A 23,206-nucleotide genomic window follows, 5' to 3' on the forward strand; every position below is an offset into this window, starting at 1 on the left:
CGTTAAATCCGCCTCGTGCGGTAGAAGCCCATTTGTGGCCCTTTTTTTCATCTGCTGAACTCTTGCAGAGCGGACTCATTTAAACTTCACCTAACTCGCAACACTCGTTGTGACCTCTCAACTTACTCACGAACCACCTTTACAGGCTGATTGTGTTCGAAACTGGTTTTGCCCAGGAGGGCGCAGCGGGGTTTGCGGAGCTTCTTCCAAGCGTACACCCCTGAGGAAGCCGGGCGCCGGGCCGGGGGACGCTTGTACCCATTTTTACCGGTGGGTTGCCGGCGGTGGGTTTCGAACCAGCCACCTTCCGCAGCTGAGGCGGACGCCCAAACCACTCAGCCACAACCTTGTCAGTTTATGAGGCTGTTTGAAAATGAGATTTCTTTCTTTTTTTTGAAAGTATACCCGATTTTATTCTTCTGCTTTGTTACTTTTGCTCCCAACATAACTGCACTCACCAGAGTGACCTTACCTAATAATTAATAATTAGCCCTACTTTGTGCAACTCTAATTCCAGTTTTAAATAACTGCAATGAGAGAATGAAATTAGGGTATAAAATGCCATTTCAGAGGTGTTTCATTCATTTAGACAACACTGCAATATTGTGAACTGTTCCTTTTTTTCTCATGAAGGCTGCAGTCCTCCGACACCTATGAGAGTAATCTCAGAGGCAAGCTCCAAACACGCTATCGCATGACACATCTGTAACCCGATACTTTCTTTCCAGAAAATGAAACTCTTACCTGTGTCTTCATGGTACTCCTCCAAAAGGTAGAACACCTGTTCCTGTATCTTTTTACCAGGGTAAATGTCACAATAGCAAAGGCATGATGAAGCTTGAGATATAATTGTTTTTTCAATGGTTTTAAAGTCTTCATTCTGTAATTGAATGCAGTCAGGCAGTCCCATTACTGATGGATAGGGAAAATAACGCCCCGCAAAGGAATTTCTATGGTGATCTAGATTGCAAAAACTCCAGAGGCAAAGCAAGAAGAAAGAAATTCAGCTGCGATGCTGAGTGGCTGAACGCCTGAGATGGCAAAAGTTTCAAATGATCCAAGTCCATTTTATTTAATGCACCCCATCTAACAGCAAAAATGGTACAGAAAAACACTTAGTTGCACTTACGCAATTAAATATGCCCACAATGTTTTGCGTGTCTTTGCCTTGCTTAGCTGATGACAAAATAGCGATTTTTTTTTCACAAAAAATTATTCAGAAACAGTTTTTCTCACTGAGAACTTCTGATCAGGGGAATTAAAAAAAAAAAACGCCTCTACTCAAAAATTTGTACCAACACAAATTCCTCTACGAGGCTTGCTACAGGTTTAAGTCCAACTCGGCGGCAGTGTTTTGAAAATCAATGTTGCGCAAAATCCTTTCCTATCCCCTAATGGCCATGGGAAATTTCTAAGCGTCAGTGCTGCCTTGCACAACTGTAGTCAAGAAATTTTACACAATCAGTGCAAGATAAAAATACGCACCTTCAGTTTGGCACCCATTTTTTGAAGCCTGAAGTAGCATTGATACAAATAGAAAAAGACTCTTGACTCTGATGCATCAGCAATCTCATTTGCGGCAGAACATTTTTGCACAATGTGGTGCTGCGGGTCGTCCAGAACAAGTCTTTCAAACACAACCTGAAACAAAGCAATTTTGAGTAAGATGCATTCAAAATGGCTATAAACAAGGTCCTGCTTGGACAAGAAACATAGATAAATAGTGCAGATCTCAACAATACTGAGTAGCCAATAATGTGTTAAAGCAAGCTATCTTATTTTCCTCTTTTCTAGTAGACGACTTCTAATCATCTACCGCAGTCTTCTATTACAGCACGAAGAGATGTGCAAATGGCTAGAAAAATCAATTTTGCCCACCTCATCAAGGAAGTCAAGCCCAAGGCACTTTTTGGTATCCCTGAAGTTCTCTAGGAGAACACAGCAGGGTCCTTTGCTAGGTTTTAAACTGCAGTCATCTGAAATAATTGTGAATGAGCAGGCAACATGCTTCATTATTCCATATACTCGCTTGACAAATTAATGTCAGAACTTAGCCAACTGCAAAGCACAAGCGCAGCTACACAATCCTTTCATGTACAAGACACATAGCAAACCTAAAGGGGCTCTGAAAGGGGCTCTAAAAAAGTTGTGGTATTCCTAGGATGTCAAAGAATGCTGCGTCCCGAATATCCTCCAGCAAGAATTTTTCTTTAATGTGCTTTGTAGAAGCTGGAGTATCTGTAGTCAAAATTTGAATATCAGAATCTTCATGCCTTGCCCTCTCTTTTCGTCGCTCCTTGAATGCTGAAAGGTCAGTGCTCCTCTGCCGGCCCCACCTCCGGGGGCGGAGCTTCCTGACCCGCCGGAGTTACGCCGCTTATTGGCTGCGGCCTGACGTTTGAAAGAATCTAACCAGTAGCAATCTCTGAACTGGTATACGCGGGAGCATGCGACGGAGGAGAGTGTGAGCATGAAAAAGTCGCCAGAAACGGCTTGCCAACTTCCGCTCGTGACTGTTGGTTCTCTGCTGCATGCAGAAGTGTATTATTTTGACTCGGGTGTCCATGACAACACAATGAGCAAGTTAATGTGCTCTCCTCGGAAGGTGTTTCAGAGCTCTTTAATCATGGCATGATTTCAGCTTGCATTGTTGACATTCTCGAACATGTGATAAACACGCGCACAAGCCATAGTGTCAGATACGCAGGGAGGTGAGGGTGCACTGCCGTAACAAGGATTAATTTGCTACAAATAGATCATAGCAAAAGCAGTCATAGCAGAAACAGTGTCAAGGGTTAAAGGATAAACTTAAATACAGAAACACTACAGCTGTTAGAAGACAACAGAAACAACAAAAAACAAACAAAAAGCCAGCAACACAGGTCAAAAGATAAATATAAAAGGGTGTCAATTTATACAACAACCAAACAGGCTATTTCTTTCTCCAATAGCAAAACTGATGGGGTGCTAATGCACCGGTCACTATCCTTGGAAATAAGCCAAGCTTCAATGGCCTCTCTCTGATGCCTGTCTGTTGTGCTTGCTTTTATCTCGAACTCCTGTAAGGACGGCTCACATTCAAATCTTTCGTTGGACCTGTGTTGCTAGCTTGTTTTCATTTTACTTTTTCCCTGTTGGCTTTCTTGTTGCTGTTGACTGCTAATGGTTACAGTTCTAGTGTTTTCGTTTTAAGGTTTTCCCCTGACACTGATTTTGCTACGACTGTTTGACTCTGCTTTACTACGACGTTTTGATACTACTTTCACTGTGATCTGTTTTTAGAAAATTCATCCGCACTTTGGCAGTGCACCCTCAGCTCCTTGCATGTCTGATATTCTGGCATGTATGTGTCTTCATCACCTGGTCTCCTGTAACCATACCAGTTATCTTGCTGTTGATAGATTTACCTTAAGGTTTGGAGTTCCCACATTTGGCCGTGTAATGTTCCTTTCTTGTACAGATTGTGGCCTGCTTGCTCCAATAAAACAGTCAGTAGTAGCACTTGCCTTGTCGCCTCTATGTTTCTTCATCGTCCGAGATATCAGCTAATGTGGTTTGCTTACCATGTCGATTAACAACTTTTCAAAACCAAACGGATGTGGAGGTAGATACTAAAAATAGTTCCAAGTGGCATCAGTATACACATGTTAATAGAAGTCTTCCTTTTGCAGACTGTCAGTAGTGGCAGTAACTGGTTATATTGCCACAATGATGGCATCTGCTGTGAGATGTCACTGTGGATACAGGTGCTACGCAAAACATTCAGAGTTTAGGCCAACTCTCGGTGGCTAGACATACTAAGAATTGTTTTATATAAGATGCATGGCTGCAAGAAAATGTGTTCACGTCATGGTAACATCAAAACACTCTTCAAACAGTGCAATATGCTAGGCAGTGTGGTTCATGAGATACAAAAAATGCTAATAGACCTATGCTTGGGTACAGGCCTGGAAATCCAACTCGAATGCTATGAGAAAGTATACTGATAACGGTGCTTAAACACAACTAGTTAATTAAAATTTACACATAATATGAAGCCGAGAATGCATCAGCTTTCACTGAGAGAGAAAAAAAAAAAAGCCACAGACTGCTTACATTACACATGAGCTCTGCAGTAGTGCATGCCCTGCTGCTATTACATGAAATTAGGCACTTCACTTTTGCACGTAGCATTACAGCATCACTGCAGGTGGACAAGATGATGTACTACATCATTAGAGTTGCAAAAGGAAGATATATGTTGCTTGTAGCCATTTAGATGCCAGTTGTAACTACACTTTACAAGGAAAGGTAGTGTTTATTACAGCAGGTTCAGTTATTTGCCACGCGCATTTTTTACTCGCCCAATACCAATCGTTGTCATTATGGGCCAATGCCACAGTGCGCTTCGCAAGCGTGCCATTTTACTTTCATTACACAGCCGGCTTGGCAGGCACGCAGTATCTCATTCGGCCCTCTCCCGTCTTGGCAGCCGCGGAAGCTGCGTTCCGCTGGCGCTGAAGGCGAGTGACGTGCGCGTCGGCTGTGTGCTCCTGCGTGTTTCGCGACAAGTTCCGATACGATCACGCACTTCCGCGATGCACTGTCGCTTGCGTGCAGTATACGGTCAGGAAGAACACGTGCAGGTGTCGCGTTTAAAACGCTCAGACGCCTTACCAGAAACGGTGACCCTGAATATATCCTCAAACACCGTTGACAACGCATGCTGGTCATCGGGCTTGACGCCACTGGTTACGTGGCTTGCAGAACTGATGATCTCCTGTGGCGAGCTCTCTTCGGATTCCATCCGACGGGTTGCAAGGTCCTTCTCGGTGACTGCCAGCGGAAAATCCCGAGGGGATACCTCGGCGGTGTTCTGGACAAAGGCCTGCACATCCACCATGGACGGGAACAGCGCCGCGAACGGGTTCCGAGCCATATCCGAGTCCGACATGGTGCTGCGGGAACCCAGAAACAGCCGTCAAGGAAGGCGGCTCAGCGGCGATTGCGGACGTCCACAGAGGCTACTTTTACTCGTACACTTTCTCTCAACGAGGCCAGTGAACCCCCTGACCTAGAAGCAACTGGGAAATCCTGCGCGCGACCGTTGTTGTGAGGGAAGTCGAGAGACCGCCATCGTATTGTAGGCCACTAGTGCCAAGGTAGAAAGTGAATTCGTGAATATGGGTCACCCACTGCCGCCCTGTCTCGAATGGAGACCTTTACCGTTATGCGTCTGTAGCAGATCGCCTAAACTAGCGCCAAACTTGCGACTTGTAATGATCAAAGTTTGGAAAGCAATCTGATCACAGTAGGAACACTTTCAACAATAGACACCATTGACGCTGACGTGTACTCACTCTGTGATGGTCAGTAGAGGCTGCGGACGCGCCCGATGAAATCCTCCCGAGCGACAAACGCTAAAACAGGTGTTTACACACAGCTCACTGACGATACTGGCCTTCTGCCATTCCTGTGATTCAACACACTCGCCACTTTCCTAAGGCGAGGAGATACCAAGGTGAGAGAGAAATCTGATGCATGCGTTCATAGGTTGTATTTAGTTTCGAATTTCACGATCATTCGAGAAAAAAAACTACAGTTCACTCTAAAAAAAACTACGGCCGCCCCTCGTTTTTGTTCTATTTCCATTCCGTATCTTTCTAAATGTAATATTCAGCAACACAATTTTGCCGTCAGTTATATAAGCCAGAAACACTCACAAAAATACGAAAATCAATTAAATCAACAATATATTTATATATCAGCATAAAAATTGTTCTGCAAACTAGCGAAATATTTTATACAATAATCATGCATCACTTGCCTTTAATATTAAACAATTACCAGCGCTCTCTACAAATACAGATCTTTCATTGAAGTGTATGGTGGTAGGAGCCGTCCTGGGCCCTCATCGAAGGAACTCGTGCGGCCAAAATGGCGGAGTATTTGGCGTCGATTTTCGGCACCGAAAAAGATAAGTAAGTGCTTTATTTTTTGCTCTGACGGATATTCTTACGAACGGAATTTCTACTTGTGAGACCACGTAACACTTGTTGCCGGGTTCAGTTCTGGGTTTTTGTTATTTATTAGAGAACCCGCCTAAACAAACTGGCTACGTTTCAGCCATAACGCTCCCAACGTCGTCAAGCTTCGTAGCGGATCTTTTGTTTTTACGGCAGTACATCATACAGCTGCGCGGCGTCATAATCAGCGGCATTATATGTTAATGATACTTCACTTTACTTTGCTGGTTTGAAGTAGAGACTGGCTAGTCTGGTTTTGCCCTGCTAAGCCAGCGCCTCCTTTGCCAAGCAAGCGGGGTTCATGGCGGTGTTGGCCTCCCAGCTTGCGCCTAGCGTGAATCGATCTTGGAATTTGCCGTTCGCTTTTGCAAACCTCATTGACTGTCCGCTCTGGCAGGGTCAACTGCTCCTTCTACTTCAAGATTGGAGCTTGTCGACATGGCGACAGGTGCTCGAGGATTCACAACAAACCTACTTTCAGCCAGGTAATTTGCAAGTGCTTTACATACGTAAATGGCCTGTCGTGTTTCTGAGTCGAATGTGGCCGTATTGTTTGTCATTATTTATTCCTTTTGCCTTTTTCAATTGTAGACAGTTCTGCTGCAGAACCTCTACCACAACCCTCAGAACTCGGCCCAGACTGCTGATGGATCGCACTGTAAGTTCTGTTTACTCTGTCACGATTATTTCTAAGCAAGCTGCAAATTTTCTAGACGTGCATGGAGAGAGCTGAGACTACCGGGGAAATGGAGCGCTCCCCGCATTGTTTTTTCATTGCGCAAATATGCCCATGTTAAAAGGGGAAAAATAGGGAGCGACGACTGCGACGAAGGAAACCACTCCCAGAAAGTTTGAGAATACATGATAGCAGGAAATTTTCGCATGCGTTTCATAATTTTCAGTTCAGAGTTCCGTGCCAGTAATGCAGAGTTCTGTGGGAACATATAATTTTACAAACAGTGCGTGGTAATGATATGCCTATATTTTCTTTCAGTGGCCAATATGACGGAAGAGGAAATGCAGGAACATTTTGACAATTTCTTTGAAGATGTGTTTGTTGAGCTTGAGGACAAGGTAGGTGATGTTTAGTTTGCTGTACCTGCACATTCAAAAGTACTGTTGCATGCACTGGAATTTCAGGGATGTCTTAAGCGGGTGTAAAAGTGAATCTTTTTTTTTTTTTTAATCCAGCATTTCTCCCAGCTTCACCTTGTGTGCTATTTCTTCGGGTGCAGTTGCATTCTGTAAAAGAATGAGGAACGCGATTGGGTGCCCTCATAAATATCATAGGCTAAAAGGATTATTATGCGAACGTATGCGCCAAGAGCAACACAAGAAGGCAATACACACACGAAACAAGCGCGAACTAACAATTGTTTATTCCTTGCGGAAGATGCGTTTATATACGCAACGTCAGTTTTTAGACGATGCAACCTTCCCATCATCAGTCACGTTACCGCTTTACTGGCTAAAGGGAATAGATTATGGTGTGCTATTTAAGTGCCTCTCAAGCTTGCAGCATTTAATGCTTTAAATGGATCAACCACTGAATTTTAAGCACCCAGTTTCTTTTTTTGGTGCTACAGAATTCTTGCTGTCTTGTGTGCTCAAGTCTGTGACAGCTTTGTTAGAAATGGTGTAAAAGATTTGTACCGTGAATTTGTTTGTGCATGTGCCTGTTTTTATGTATCCCTATGCCGAAAACCATAATCGGAGAGCGTGGTGGTGATAGCACACTGGCAAAAGTGATGTGCCAAAAAACTAATCTTACCTGCCACACAGTAATCGGTGAGTTTTGGCATACAGTAGCATTCATTTCAGTTTCCATATCCAAAGCTGTTATGGCATAGTGACATCTGCCTTGTTGAAAAAAAGTTTCTCTGGAACAGCTACCGCTTCATCCAAGGAATGCATAACACTGGCGCCATTTAGTGGAAACTGCTAAAAGCACATCTGTGATGCGAAGGGAGCATTGATTTTCATCGAAGGGTGCGCTGGAAAGAACATATTCTGATTCTTCATGCCCCTCATTATTGCCCTATATATATCCTCACTGGAATAATGAGTCAGTCAGTCAGTCAACCAGGTGAATGGTAAGAATCGTATAGAATTTTACAGAAAGAATTATATCGTGACTATCCTGCACACATATTCATTCCATTACTGCTTATGAATGAGCTTAGAACAAGGCCCAGTTAATTGCCTCAAGGCACAGCACACCTAAAAATTCAGGGGGCCACTTAGTTGACCTAAAGTACGGTTAGGCAAAAGCCTTTAGTGCGGTGTTGCTGATGTTTGGTGAAGACGTTGATTAAAGACTACACAATTGTTCGTTTCACGACACTTCCACTGACGTTCATGAGCGTTCGCGCGCTTGGCTGCTGGAGACACAGGAGAGCATTTAGGCGTTGTCTGTTGCTGGAGACAAAGGAGAGCGTTTAGGTGGCATCCTTCCAGATCGGCATGCAGGCGGCGTCTGGCAAGATTTCTTGCCTGGGGAGCGCTCCTCTCGAAGGATGGTGGCGCCACTCAGTGACGTCACACGCATGTGCAGTAGGCTGAAGCGCATGTGCATTGTCTGCTGGCACCTGTGCAGTGCATTATCGTATACTCAATTCTCAGTTACGACATACTACGCCAACCACTGGTATTACTAATTAACTAATTACTATTTAACTGTGAGGACACTTGTCTGCTTATGTGGAGGAATGCAAAAGCATGTGTTTTGAGGAAAGGACGCAGTAGCTCTCAGATTTTCAAATCTCAGTGGACACCTCAACCACGTTTGATTGACAGCTATAGTGTGACACTTTTCTGTGAACTCCCCGGTGGGGAGTCATGAGCCTATAAAGGCTTTCGCCTTAAAATGTGAAGTCATTGTTCTCGCTTTCCACCTGCTCACATGATTTTATATCTTAATTTGCATTTAAGCTTGCATATGGTTAATAAAATATATGACCACAAAAAAGGCAAGGAAAACTCAAGCTCTGTGGCAAGCTTTTAATGCCATAGCATTCGAAGGGCCGGGAAGCCAAACTGCATTTGTGGCAGCTCTAAAAGAAATGGTTAAATTTTTCTCAAGAACACTTGGGAATATTGTTTAGTAAAAAAAAAAGACAAATCGTAAGGGTATTGAAATACTTTAGCAGTAAAAGAATATTGAAATAATATTTGGAACACACTTGGCAGAAACAAAATTACTTTGAGTCTTTTGTGCTTGCATCCAATACAAATTAGGGCTTTGGTGTGTCACTGATCTCTTTCTATTTTTGCATTTACTGCACTCCTACTGAGGGCATATTTGTTCAGCATTGAGTGCTGTTGGCTTTCGCTTTCTCATTGCAGTATGGAGAGATTGAGGAGATGAATGTATGCGACAACCTTGGTGACCATCTCGTGGGCAATGTATATGTCAAGGTAAGCAAGATCCACCCATTATGCATCATTTTGTGTGACATTTAGCTGAATGCTTTGAAAGATTTTTTTCTTGTTTAGTTTCTTCCTTGTGGGTTTTAAAGCTTGTGGAATCCTTTGTTTTTTTTGTGTGTGTGCAAATGTAGTGTGGCAGATTCTTTTAATCACCATTATATAATGCACTTAGTTCCATTGTGACACAAAATGCTGTCTGAAAATTTTTGTCTTGCATACTTCAACATTAAGAATACATCACCTGGCTGATTTGTGCCATACTCAACAGCCATGGAATTAATTTTCAGGGTTGAGGCACATTTTTCTGTTTAGTTGCGTCTGTGTGAACGCGACAGTACTACCTGTATCAGGTCAGTTTTGTGACTCGGCACAGTCGCCTAAATAGAGATACTCTGAGGCACGCATTGCATTAACTTTTCCTCTGTTGTGCCCATTGAGCATCCTTAGCCTAACGATGACTTCGTGCGCAGACTTCGGAACCTTCCGCGTTGCTTATGGGTATGCTGCTCATCTGGCTTGCAGTCGGAGAACTGAAGCTTCGTTTTCAATGTTGTTTTTTTTGTTTCCCCATAAGGTGGCATTTTCGCACTCTTTCCGAAAGCGCGATAGCCTCCAAGTCGCTTGGCAGCCTCTGCACGCACCACGCGCTCCAATACGTCGCAAATCTCGAGAGGCTTCGCTTTGTGATTTATTTTATCGGCTACCCGAGCAAACGCGAGTGTGGAGATGCTGTCTCTTCAATGGGATTCAGTTCTGACATCGGTGATGACGGAAACCAGCCTGAAACACAAGCAGCCATGCTCCAGTGCCCAACTAGTGGGTTTTTAGCTACTGTTTTGTAGCAAGAATTCTATTCTAGATAGAACTTCGATTGTTTCACAGATAGTGGCCAGTAGAATTCCGAACATTTTGAATATTTCAGGAAATTCTTAACATTTTGTTTTTCTATTTCGATATAAACTTGTCTTAACAAGTTTTATTCAGTTTTGACAAATAAAATTTTCTGTTGCAATGGGCAATTTGTTAAGACTTGTATGCCTAAAAAGCATATTTATTTAGCTTTGTTTTCGTGTATTGCATGAGATTTTAAATGCCATAGCTTTTACAAAAAAAAAAAAACACTGAAGCCTACGAAGGGAAAGAGGTGAAGAGAGCCCTGAAACAACCTTCTGAGGAGAGTACATGAACTTCCTCAATGACTACCTTGTGTTGTCGTGAACACCTGAGCCAAATAATAGACTTTACACATAGCAGAGAACCCATAATCGTGCATGGAAGTTGGCGAGCCGTTTCCAGCGACTTTTCAAAACTCATTCTCCTCCATGTCACATGTCTAGGCATGTCGATGAAGGGATAGCTATTGGCTAGATTCTTTCAGACGTCACACAGCTGCCATGGTTGTGGCAAGTCAGCCGCGTCACTTCGGGGAATCAGGAAGCCCCCCCACCTCCCCCTGGGTAATTACCGTGTGTGTCAGCAGCTGGCTGGCGGAGGAGCGTCAACCTTTCAGCGTGCTGTAAGTGACGAGAGAAGAGGGAAAGGCGCGAAAATGCTGCAATTCAAATCTTGACTATAGATAACTGCTACTAACAAATGCATTAAAAAAATTCTTGCTGGAGGATATTCATGAATTGGTATCCTTTAACATCCCAGGCATACCGCAACTTTATTGACAGTCCCTTTCAGAGCCCCTTTAACATGTCCGGTTAATTAGATTGAGAAGTGATTGTCTTCTCACCCCAGAATGCCAAAGTTGTGCTTCCCTCCTTCCACCTCCTGTGTTCTTTTTTCAAAGTTTCGCAGGGAAGAAGATGCTGAAAAAGCAGTGGCAGACCTGAACAATCGATGGTTTGCTGGCCACCCAATTTACTCGGAGCTGTCACCAGTCACCGACTTCCGTGAGGCCTGCTGTCGCCAGTATGAGATGGGGTGAGTGACCTGTAGCCTCTTCCTTGAGCAGTTGGACTTCATTGTGACCTTACAGGCGAGGCTACCTTTGCACTGCTTGTTACAGTTGTGGTTTATGTTAGGCCCTCCTCATAAATAACAGCTGTTAAATGGCTGATGCAGTCTTCCGTTGTCTCACCTTTGCTATCCGTGAAGTGATGACTGCAGTGATGCAGTTTCATTCATGTTTGGTCCACGAGTCTTCATGTTCTCTTTGCTAGTCATCTTCGAGGTCACAGCAGTGATTGGTGTTGCTTGTTTGGGTCCTTTGTTGTACTGTAGATTATGCATCTTTATGCCTTGAGATTTCAGGCTTGTCAGCTGTACTTCCTTATGAACAGAGGCATTGTGCCCGGCATTGTCCTGCTTTGGAACATTGAAAGTTACCCGGAGACTCGAATCGGTTTGATCAAGCTTGAAAATTCTGGAAAAAATTGAGACATCCTTGTGGGTTCCAAGTTGTCCTTCTGTCAAGTACTGGGTTGTCTTTATTACTGTATATGACAGTTTTATTTTTGGTACTTGCAGGTGCATAAAAACAGTTCTTTCTATAGGACAGCAAACCAAAGGCAAGCAACTGAAGCAATTGCTGCACTTTTTTGTTTATAACTTATCTGCCACAATGTCATCTCCTTAGCGTCACTGGTAGTTTGCACAAGCTCAGGAGAGTTGTCCTCTTTCACGCTACTGAAGTTGGGTCTTGTATCACGCAGTCCATTGGAGGGTTCTTTGTATTTCACAGGTTGAAGAACATGGTGCAGGAATGTAATTGTAAACCTGGCTGTTGGCTTCGAGGATTGTCATGTTTGTTGTGTGGCAACCGTTTGTTGTAAGGTCGATTACTGGTTACTTGCCCTCTAGCTGCTGCGCAGGCAGCGTAATCATACTGTATACCTCTAGTCATAGGGTTTGGATTATTAATGAATCATTGAGTGATCGGTAATATCAAGTGAATGCACTGCTGGATTCTTAGGAAATAGATGCCCCTTTTCTGAGCTTCATGCAGCTATGTGCTATGTTGTGGAAGCTGTGAGTAATGTAGAAAATGAATGTGATGTGACGAAAACATATGAGATGCAACAAATGGTATCCCGCCAGCTCTTGTCATAATACAGTATAGTCTCATTACAATAGCTCTTGACAGTATCGAAGATTTCAGTCTGCTGTAAAAGAAGTCTGAAAAATCAGAATAAAGTTAAACATGTTCCCGGTTTATATGCTCAAAATTGTGGGCAATGAAAATGTCCCATTGCTATTTTCTGTTTGGTTGATATGTTTGTGGATAACGCAATTTCCCGGCTACTAGGTTCCAAATTTCTACTAATTTCGGTAGAATGATATGAGTGAACTGAGCCCAAGTGCACGTGACGTAAATAACAAATACAGCGGCAGTCTTCTGCAGTGTGGCTTCTCTGCTAAGCATATATGTGCATAGGGGAGGAGCATCTGAAAAACTGCGCTAGCGAACTAGCGGGCCTTGCGGAGCATGACGGGAAGATGAGAAACTCAGCTTCTTGCCAGTGCCCGCAGGCAAGGGAGCGAGGCATCTGATCACTATAACGGTGCGCTTGCAGGCAGGCTGGGTCTGAGCCACTGCGGTGGCTTCTATGCAGAGCATTATTGCAAGAGGGTGAAGCATCCAAAAACAACGCCGAAGAGCTTCCGGCTACTTCTGTCATTGCCATTAGTGGATCGGACGTGTTGCTAAGTTTCTTCCGCGCTAAGGACAGCACAAAAGGCTGTCTGAATCCTGCGGGTGCTAGAAAACGAGCTGCTCAGATCTTGCACCTAGAAATGTTAACATTTTTGTGAAGTGAAAGTGTCAGTTCATAGGTGTGCCTTATTCAACAGTGTCATTTTTCAAAATTAGGTGGTTTGGTTCATGTGTTTTCCCAGATAATGTCTTTTTCTCTCATTGGAAAAATAATAAAAATCGTCATTTTTTTGTATCATAACAGGTTTTGATTCACAGCTGTAGATGAGTCCGTTGTAACAAAAGTTTTCTACAAGCCGTGCATAGCTACAGGCAAAAACGGGTTTATTCCTTCTTAACGCCCCTGAAAGATGCTTTTGATTTAAAGTGGATCTGAGCCAAGCTAAGGTCAGGCGTGCAAAAGATTCACTGCCATTTGAGAAGTGCACCTCCGCTTGGTTGGGCAGTGCTCACCACCGATTCATATACAGTTACACACCACTATGGTATGAGAGTTCAACATAATTCACACTGAGGCGCGTGTGCTTTCTATGGACCATATATGGAATAAATCACTTGCGTCGCAGTTGCTGCAAATCAACCTGGCTCTACCTGTGCTCAGACCTATTTACAGTAAAACCTCGTTGATACGTTTTTTTTTAATTGTGGGAAAAAACGTATTTACCCGGAAAACGTATGATCCAAACCGCGTGGTTTTGAGAAATGGAGCTGTTGAATGAGGCAAAAAAGAAAAATTTATTGACAATTTCACTTTATAAAAACGCGATTGGCATTCCTTGGCATTATTGACAATTTCACTTTATAAAAACGCGATTGGCATTCCTTGGCACAAGAGCTGAACAGATCCTATTCCAGTGCTCGCTGAATTCAGTCCGCGTTCGCGCTTTCTTTAGCGCGGAAGAAAATTCATACCGCATCCGGTCCGTCGACAGTAGTGACGATAGTAACTAAAATCTCTTCCTTGTCATTTTTGGATGCTTCGCCCCCTTTGCTCCCAAGTACTGTGGGAAAGCCACCGCGGTGGCTGATTGTCGCAGCGTTTCTGCTCTTTAGTTGCGTTTCTCACACCCGGCCCTTTGGTATATACGCGCATCGCTGTAGTTCGTAAAAGCTTCGCCTTCTTTCCCTTATGCACCGCATAGAAACCTCAGCGTTTTTCCTCTTCATATCGCGTCCCCGCATAAACGGCTTTCGTGAATTCTAGCGCGCAGTTTTTAATTTTTTTGTTCCTAGACATGGTTGTGGTGCTTCGCCTCCTTGCACCAAGGCACTGCAGAGAAGCCATCACGGCGGGCTAGTGCCGCAAAAAACACGTCGCGTGCCCTCACGTTCGGCCCACTTGTATGTTTGCACATGTGCGGTTGGTCAATAAACGTATTATACGACCACAATTTGTCAAAATTTTAAACGTATTTACCGGGAAATTGTGTGATCCGGGAACGTATAAACCGGGAAACAAATACACGTAACTCTATGGGGCATTTTTTCTTGCCCTCGATTTTGATCGTATGAACCGGGAAATCGTACGAACCGGGAACGTATCAACGAGGTTCTACTGTATACTATTTCTGGGTCCAAAGGTGGTTCTGGCCTACCTGCAGGCATGCACTCTGTGTGCATATTTCTCTACATGAAATTGCTTCGAATCCAAACTTTTGGATGAATTGGAACTTGAGGGGCATGCGCCGCTGCATTCCTGACTTGTTTCTGACCATAGTTACACCGAGGTACACGTGAAATCTACCACTGTTTACTGCAGAAAAGTCTGCCGTAACGAAGCGCGAACCAGACAGATTTACGATTGAACCAAATCAGCAGTAAACAAAGCTAAGTAAATGGCAAAGACAGGAAAACCAACCAAACATGGCACATTGGTATGTTATATCCGAATATCTCTCAAAACCATATACGTTGTAATGAGATTACACTGTAGTAATAGCTGTTGTTTTAACAGTAATGCTTTGCATCTGCTTTGTAATTCTGGGTTCACGTATGCGGTACAACTATTGTCACTTTATTCTTTGATTATTTATGACCTGCAGTTAGCATTAGTGCTATCCCTGCCTAGCTTAACCTTGAATGCTTGTAACTAAGGCTGTACTCCGATGCCCTGTTTTTTTGTTAATTAGCACCCACTAGCAGGGTACTAGTCCACCATATCATCACATAATTACATGCGCAAAAGGAAGTATGGAAGTGTTTGCAAAATACATGACCAGGGTATGTATAAATACACAGTCAGCAAATTGACACAGTTAGAAGTGAGCTTTGCTGCTCCTACTGCAAATCCATGACCATTGGATGCGTTACATTCTGTTAGTGTCTGCTGCTTTGCATATAGCTCATTGTGATGGTCTAGTTGGCAAGCTTTAAGCTATCATAGGATGCCTTCCTTGTTGTAGCTTTGCAGTTGTCTTGTTATGCAATTTTGAATGGGCTTAGAAATTCTTACCGCAGTGTTGTGCTTTGTCAGCCAATTTCCATTTGTGGTCTTGACTGCTTTTATAATCTCCAGTTTTCGTTTGTTCTTTGCTGGCATCACAGGTATTCTCATAATTGAAAGCAAAGAACAGTGTAGGGATTATGTTTGACTGGCGCAGGTGTTGGAGCTTTGGTCAAAATGCTGATCTGTGTTGGGAGGGTCGTAGTGCCCACTGCACAGAAATATGGACATTTCATTTTCTTCTGGCATTGTGCAAACTTTTCTTCAGGTTTAACACTTATTCAGTTTAATACTTGAAAGGCATGCTTTATTACGTTCAGAGTCCAATGTGATGGGGGAGGCAGCATACTGGGCTAACGATTGTGATTTATCTTCATGTGGGTGATGCTTGAAGCTGTCCCCATCGTATTTTTGCTTTTCTCATGCTTTGTGCATTAGTGTCGGTCCACCAGCAGGATCATTAAGTCACCGTGTGCGAGACTAGTTCAGATTAAGCTTGTCGTGGCAGAATGTTGTCCTTACTGTCGAAGCTACAAGTTTTGGGACAAGCAGGGCATTAGTTTCTCTTGGCATTTCCACGCTTCTCTTTTGGGAGAGTGACTTGTGCCTGTAAACTATTGCCTTGTGCAGTATGACCTCACCTCCTTTGTTCATTGCTTTACGCATGTATCTGAGCAGTTAATCATGACTAAATAGGGAGCGCAGACTGTCATCATTGACAGCTATTGTCCGTTAGCTTTAGCTCTAGGTGGCCACTTGTCTCACCAGCTGTCATGCATGCTCAAGACAGTATGTTTGAGTTCCTTGCCATCCTTGTGTAGGCAGTGCAGTGTTCTCGTTTGGAACAAATTGTGTCTGAAGTGCTGTGCAGTGAACTGTTATTAATGGATTAAGATACATTGGCAGCTCTAAGAAATGAAGGCAGCAATGGATAGCCTGCTGCCTGATTGGAAAGCTCTGAGGAGTAACCCTGTGCTCTGTCTTTTTAGCTTGAAAGCAAAGACTTGGCGTTCCACGACAGCTACTGAGTAAGTGGCTCTTCCTTGGGTGGGGTTGGCAGACAGGCTGTGCGGAAACGGCGGCATTGTTTGACTCCACATTTGCAATGCACTGAAGGTCCTCGTCTTGGTGCACTTTCATACCTTGGTTTTGTGACAGGTTGTCTCAGAAACTCCTTGCGGTTGCTAAGAAAAGCTGGCTTTGTTGTAAAAAAAAACCATGCTGCTTTGTCGCACTTTTCTTTTTTCGCAGCATTTTATTGCAGCTTCCTCTTCGGTGCAGGCACTGGGATCCCTGTAGCCACAGACGTTCAGGAATCACCGAGTTCATTTTTTTTTTTCAGCTTTGAACTGCTTCTTGCAGCCTTAATTCCTTCTTCTTTTTTTTTCTTGCTGTACTGTAGCGTGGGCGCCAGTCTGTGTGCTAAAACCGGGGATATGCTCTAGCTTTGTGACACCACTCTTCGTCTGACGTCGTGTTCTCCATTTTCAGCCTCCTCTCATGGTCACCTAAGGCATTTTTGTTTTAGCTCGACAGCGCTTCGGACTCTCCACTGATGTCTTCTTTTTCCTCATATTCAGCATTGTCTTTTCAGCTCCAGCTGGAATATCGAAGTTGTTGGTTTTGCTTTTCAGCACCCCTGAAACTTCCTTTACAGCGGCGTGGGTGTCCCTCTTGTCCTCTTAATACAAAGTGCCCTGGCATGGGTACTGGTGGTAAGCGAGTATCGCTTGCTGGTTACAAATTTACTACCTTGATCGTCCCAGTCATTATATATTGCTCGTGTTCCTGGATAGTATGGCACTGCAAGACGAAATCAAAACTTGTAATGCTTAAGCATAACATCTGTAACCGTGAATGGGAAGTTACTTTTACAGTCAGACCCGCTTATAACGAACAGCATGCTTCATCGAAATTGGTTCAATCTATTTAGTAGTTCAGTGTAACCTAACGAATTTCAGCACCAAGTTCGAGCTAAGTTTGTCATACTTGAGGTTATGAACAGTCAAACAAATGCTGGCTGGTGAATGCAGCTGCATTCACTTGTTGCTCGTGCATTCTCACTCATGGGCAGCTTGTTCTTTAAATTTTTACTGAGCTTGCTTTTGGCAATATTGAAGTGCACTGCAACATACAGTTCCTTTTCGCTGCATTGTGCACAGCAGATAATCTCCACTTTGTCAGGAGCAGGCAGGGCTTGCTGCTGCTTAGTCGTAATTTTGACCACGACACACTTGCCATCGCACTTGAAGGATGACGTTTAGCAGCAGGTACAATCGGTAGCACTGTAGGAATGACTAGAACCTTGGAAGCAAGAGCAGCAGCAGAAGTGCGCAAGGCAAAAAAGGGAAAGGATAGGGGGGGGTAGCCATGACCTTTCCCTTCTCTGCCTCCCGATGCTACTTCTGGCACTCCCTGTGGTCCGGACCTGCTTGTGCATAGTTAGTCACATGGGGGGTAGCTACCAAACAGGAGTGGTGCAAAGCAAGGTGGGGTGAAGCAGGTGAATGCCCGAAGCTCTAAGAGGGCTCCTTTTTACTCATCCTCCCTAAACTGGTCCTGCGAAGCGGTGCAACCAGGCATGGCGGCCAGGATCCGGCACACGTGGGTATTGGTGGATTGCGTGCGCTCATAGCTGGATATATCTAATGTGCAGTTCGGTGTTGAAAGTATGTTCCATATGAATGATGAATAAACAGCTTTGGATGCTCGATATAAAGCATTATTCGCTCTGCCCAGGTTCGTTATAATCACGTGTGACTGTATAATGCACTGCTTACACTGTTTGCAAAGCAAGTGCCATCTGCATTCATTTATTTATTTAGAGTGCACTGCTACTGCCTCACACAGACGGTTACTGGAGAGGGAAAAGTTTGCACATGAAATAAAATCGGTCACACAAACTCATTTTAAAAAAATGCTGCTGTGACCAACATGGCTCTCGCTTGTGTACTACTGTGTAGAGATGTTTCAGGCTGCTTTGTGCTGTTATTTCTCGAAAGAACACCTCGCTTGCTTTGTTTTGCTTTTTTGCCGCATACAGAAGTGTGCGAGCTTTGTGGAGGGAGCCTCGAGTTTCGAAATTAGGTTTGGCTATTGCACTGACTGCAGCATTACAGGAATGAACCTTGCATTTTCGCAATGTGCGTATTGCTTCACAACGTGCAACAGTGCAGGACCTCGATATCAACTTCAGGCTTTAAAGTAGACATATGATAAATAACATGTACACCTGGTTGCATGTGCACCTGGTTGCAGTTAGTATCATGTCATGATAATCTGGATAAAGGTGTGTGATAACTTGTAGAAGGTTATTAAGAATGTTTCTTATGACTGCATGCTGTCATGTGCACTGGTTGCACCTGGAACGTAACTGCCCAGGTTGCATTCATTATTTTCAGGTCTATTTTACACATTCTTCATGCACAGCTTCATGTTAGAAATGCTTTTCTAAGCAACTGCAAGGGTGTTTCTGTTACATGGTCAGTGCCAGGATTTGAAAACCTTCATAACACTCCTTTCCTTCTTTTTGTTTTCCAAAATTTTGAATTTAATGCTTTTTTAGAAGCAGCTAATCAGCTATGGCAAAAACATTTGAGTATGATAAATGTATTTAGCTAGATACAGTGTATTTACCCTGTTGTTCATTATAAGAAAACTTAATGAGCACCACACAAGTGTTTTTTTCCTTGATATTAACTGCTTGTTTGTTATTGTGTGTGGAAGATATGTTTGCTGGGGAGTTCAGTGAAGTGAATAGTGTCGCTATTATATGTTGTGCTTTCTAATAGCTCTGTCACTGCTGATACAAATATCGGGCATTTTTAGTCTTTGAGGCATTTCCATCATACAAGGCAGAAATTGAAGCGCACAATAAAAAAAATTTAGTCTTGAAATTAAGCACAACAAGGCTGATATACAATTCATGCAAATTTTTTCTTTCTTTTTCTCTAGGGAATGCCTGAGCTACTTTGTAGTGTAAAAGTTTAGCCAATCAACTCCTGGTCCAGATTGGTGCATATAGGGACATTGAGGATTAATTGGTCAGTATCAATAGATTACCGCATTTCAAAGTGAAAGGGCTACTTTCACTGAAAAAGACTTAATAAGCTGCAGAATACTGAAAAATGGAATACAAGTGCTGACAGTGTTTTTTGGGTGTGGATTACCAGTGACTTGATTACACAGCCATTCACTTCAAGGCTGATCGCAGACTCCTTTTTAGTGGAGATATAAGTTTGAATTGGGGAGCAGGAACATTTTTAAATCCAGTTTTCTTGGCGATAAATGCATCTTTTGGTGCTGGAAAAACCCAACATGCTCAGGAAAACCCATAGAACTGATTTTTATGAAGAACGGAGTTAGTTATCTTTGGTGTTCTTTTTTTACGTATATATTATTTCAGTCCCTCTTCACATCGTGGTCAGTTTTTGAAACGTGTACAGTATGAAGGCCAATTTTCAACCTGTGTGTATGTTATTTTGGAAATACGGTTTGTGCACACCACTCATCCTGCCGCTATAAACATCTATAACACATCCTCAATTTGTTGGCATGGCTATTTGTGCAGGAGTTCACACACTATCTCCCCGGCTGGGACAAAGCCAAGCACATTGAGTTGGATACTGTCGTGCATGACGGGAGATTTTTGTGTGAGCGCATTTAGACTCGCTACACCAAAGTGCAGGCCTGCCGTGACGGCGTAGTGTGCAGGGCCTTTGTCGTCAAGAGTGGTGCTCTCTTTTGTGGACAAAGGAGGGGTGTTGTCATCAGGGGCTGCCCTCTTTCCTGTTGTATCTAGGGAGTGCACTCGCAGTGGCTTTTGCAACTTCATGCACCTCAAGCCTATCTCAAGGGAGCTGCGCCGGGAACTGTATGGCCGCAAGCGCCGCAGGAGGTGAGCCCACATTTTTTTCTCTGCCCCACTTAGAATAACATTATCAGTTCTTTCAAAATCTAGGTGGTTGAAATTTCTGAAGCCCTTCACTACGGTGTCCTCCATAGCCTGAGTCGCTTTGGGGTGTTAAGACCCCATAAGCCAAATCAAACCAGACCAGAAATGCTAGGTGTGTTGCAAAAAAAAAAAAAAACTGACAAAGATCAGCATTCCGTGCACAGATAATGCCATTTACAGCAGTTACAAAGAGGGTGTGAATAAGCATAAGAGGAGATTTCTGGACAGCAGATTAAAGAAGTATTTTCATGGAGCACAAAAACCTCTTAGACTTTTTAGCCTCTTCTGGGAAAAAGTTATAGCAGCTGACTTCCCTTTGCCATACACTTTATTGCGTTTCTCTGCCTTCCTCTTGTGTCATGTATGTGGTCAAACTATGTGCGAGGGATCTCATGTCTTGAGAAACCGTACACATAAAATTGCACTCCGTATGCTTTGCAACACGCTCACAAGGACTGCATTCTGCTTTGTGCTTGATAGGGAATAATTGTGCCATGATGGAGAGCACCATGCATGCAGGCATGCTGTGGGGTTGCTACATGCCTGAATTTTCATCAGCACCTCATTCTCACTGGTTCGCAAAGTAAGCTCTTGCCCCCCTCCCCCCGAGGCATGTTACAAGTTGTACTGAGCAAAATAGTACCTGCTGCCTTGTGCTCATTGTCTGCACTTGTAAACGTGCAGAGTTTTCTTAGAATGAATACCTAAGGTAGCATTCTGTAGGTTTTGAGATGGTAGGGTAATGTAATGACACTGGAGGAAACTTGCTGTATATCTATATGTGCCCATTCCTAGGGCCAGCAGTGTTGTGCTATTGAAGGGTACAAGTGTTGGAGCTGGATCAATGGCTTGATGCTGCTCTGGTGTAGAAACTAATAAATGTATAGTAGCTGTATTTGATACAATCTGGCCAAGTCAGCATAGCACCAGCTGGTGCTAAGGTATCTGCTGTGAGAGTTCAGTTCACCAGGAAACACTGGGCAAAATGCTCTCAGTGGCTGTACGATTTCAATGAGGCAATGTGTGTATGCTATTTCCCTCTTGTCATTGAAGAGCTGAAATCTTGCATATGAAGGGATTCATAATGCTTTTGGAGCTTCTAGTTGTCTACTGTTCTAGAGGCATTTCAAGTTCTTGAGGGGATCATCTAGCTATTTGAAGCAGCAAAAGGGTGCTTCTTTTTGAAAGGCCGACTTTCGTCTATTTAGAATAATGCTCCACATTTCACAAACCCAATACAGGGTCTGGCACATGATGTTGTGGAGCTTTACGAGGTCAGGGGCAGTACTGTCTTTCACAGTTTTGCGCTCAGCCGCCGCTGTGGCTCAGTGGTAATGGTGCGCGGCTGCTGACACAAAAGATGCAGGTTCGATCCCAGCCGCGAGGCTCGCATTTCAATGGAGGTGAAACACCAGAGGCCCGTGTGCTGTGTGATGTCGGTGCATGTTAAGAACTCCAGGCAGTCCAAATTATTCAGAGCCCTCCACTACGTCGTCCCTCATAGCCTGAGTTACTTTGTTAAACCCTATAAAATCAAAAGTTTTGCACACTCTGTATTGCAGTTGACTTCTGAGGCAGGCAGCATGGCTGTAGTTTTTTTCAGCAGTGTTCTGTGACTAAGTAATAACACCTGAATAAGAGTGGCCCCTCTTCCCCCCCTCTCATAAAAAAAAAAGTGGCTGCGTTGTAAATGTTATTGGCGGTTTTTTTTTTTTTAAAGCCATCTGCTCATCATTTTTGGCATAGAACACAATTCACTGAAAAACTTGGGCGCTTTTATGGCGCAGCAAGGCCATTCCTTACCTCTTTGGTGACATTAAGAAGTGTTCGTAGTGTTGTTGGGCTGAGGCTTATGAAGATTTCGGCACCATGTGTATTTTAGTATGTGCAACGTTTGGTTTCAAGTAGATCTCTCCCTGGTGTAAACAGTGTGATGTCAGAAAGGTGTGGTGCGATGTGCAAAATTGCCCACTTTCGGTTCTGAACCAGTTTTTATGATGTCGAGCGCTCCCCCGCTGCCTTTGTTCCCTGATTCGAGATGCCTCACAGCCTTTTTTCACTCTGTGAGAGCCTCCTCAGTATGGCGCATGTTTTGCTCACTGCACCGGGAGCACGTGCATGCACTGATGACATTTGCTGGGAAAGGCCTATTGCTTTACAAGTTCATTCACATCATTCACATGATGCGTGACGTATTGCTGCCCCAGGTCCCGATCAGGGTCACGGAGTCCCAAAGGTCCCCGACGCCGCAGCCGCAGCCGTGAGCGGAGGCGTCGCAGTCGTAGCCGTGAGCGCAGGTCCCGCTCCCGAGAGAAGAAGGACCGAGAGGAGCGTGCTGGTCGCTTCTGAGCCACTTCTCATTCCGTCAACTGACAGCTCTCTTCCCTTTCCCTTCTCCTGCCTTCATGCACTGCCTACGTATACCTGCTTGCATTATTTTTTTTCTCTTCCACACTCAGCAGCCTGGTAAGCATAGTGTATTCAACTCCTCCCCTTTCCCCCCACCTTGTATAGGGAGCTGGAATAAAACATGCTGTCAGGGTGCATCTGGGACCCTCAGTGCACTCCCTCTACATGACTCATCTCCTTTATTTGAACATTGTCATTAAACATAAAGAGGCTTGTATGTAAAGCCTTTTCTTGGGTATGCACTTGTAGCAATGCAAGTAGAGCTAGTGTGTCTTTTTAAGAGGTGAACATTAGCATAGTGCACA

General features: G+C 43.8%; 2 protein-coding genes across 5 annotated transcripts in view; one reads left to right on the forward strand and one right to left on the reverse strand.

Annotated features, from left to right (window-relative positions):
* Window positions 1-5,530, reverse strand: part of Ube4A (Ubiquitination factor E4A) — a 37,822-nt gene extending 32,292 nt beyond the window's left edge. For both annotated transcript variants that reach the window (XM_077668859.1, XM_077668858.1), the window contains exons 1-5: window positions 5,340-5,530; window positions 4,657-4,937; window positions 1,879-1,976; window positions 1,486-1,641; window positions 745-880 (exon numbers count right to left, since the gene is read on the reverse strand). In XM_077668859.1, coding sequence (XP_077524985.1) covers window positions 745-880; window positions 1,486-1,641; window positions 1,879-1,976; window positions 4,657-4,933 — 667 coding nt within the window. In that variant the 5' untranslated portion in view covers window positions 4,934-4,937; window positions 5,340-5,530. The remainder of the gene's footprint in view (window positions 1-744; window positions 881-1,485; window positions 1,642-1,878; window positions 1,977-4,656; window positions 4,938-5,339) is intronic.
* Window positions 5,531-5,855: 325 nt separating this feature from the next.
* Window positions 5,856-23,065, forward strand: U2af38 (U2 small nuclear riboprotein auxiliary factor 38). 3 transcript variants are annotated; one of them, XR_013315626.1, is made up of 9 exons: window positions 5,856-5,960; window positions 6,403-6,490; window positions 6,597-6,663; window positions 7,000-7,079; window positions 9,351-9,422; window positions 11,230-11,363; window positions 16,528-16,566; window positions 19,493-20,435; window positions 22,700-23,065. XR_013315626.1 is itself a non-coding variant. In XM_077668863.1 (9 exons), the coding sequence occupies exons 1-9, from the start codon at window positions 5,917-5,919 to the stop codon at window positions 22,839-22,841; spliced, it is 762 nt and encodes a 253-aa protein (XP_077524989.1). In that variant the 5' UTR covers window positions 5,857-5,916; the 3' UTR covers window positions 22,842-23,065. The 3 variants fall into 3 exon arrangements, 2 of the variants coding, with proteins under 2 accessions (XP_077524990.1, XP_077524989.1); XM_077668863.1 differs by having other exon boundaries at window positions 5,857-5,960; window positions 20,340-20,435; XM_077668864.1 differs by lacking the exon at window positions 16,528-16,566 and having other exon boundaries at window positions 20,340-20,435.
* The last annotated feature ends 141 nt before the right edge of the window (window positions 23,066-23,206 follow it).

The sequence above is a fragment of the Amblyomma americanum genome, chromosome 6 (assembly GCF_052857255.1).
Source record: "Amblyomma americanum isolate KBUSLIRL-KWMA chromosome 6, ASM5285725v1, whole genome shotgun sequence".
Lineage (NCBI taxonomy): Eukaryota > Metazoa > Arthropoda > Arachnida > Ixodida > Ixodidae > Amblyomma > Amblyomma americanum.

Excerpts from the sequence above, each read along its gene's own strand:
- U2af38 (XM_077668863.1), top strand. The coding sequence starts at position 5,917 with ATGGCGGAGTATTTGGCGTCGATTTTCGGCACCGAAAAAGATAA. Across the intron at positions 7,080-9,350 it reads TTGTTGAGCTTGAGGACAAG|TATGGAGAGATTGAGGAGAT; the intron begins GTAGGTGATGTT and ends TTCTCATTGCAG. Across the intron at positions 9,423-11,229 it reads TGGGCAATGTATATGTCAAG|TTTCGCAGGGAAGAAGATGC; the intron begins GTAAGCAAGATC and ends CTTTTTTCAAAG.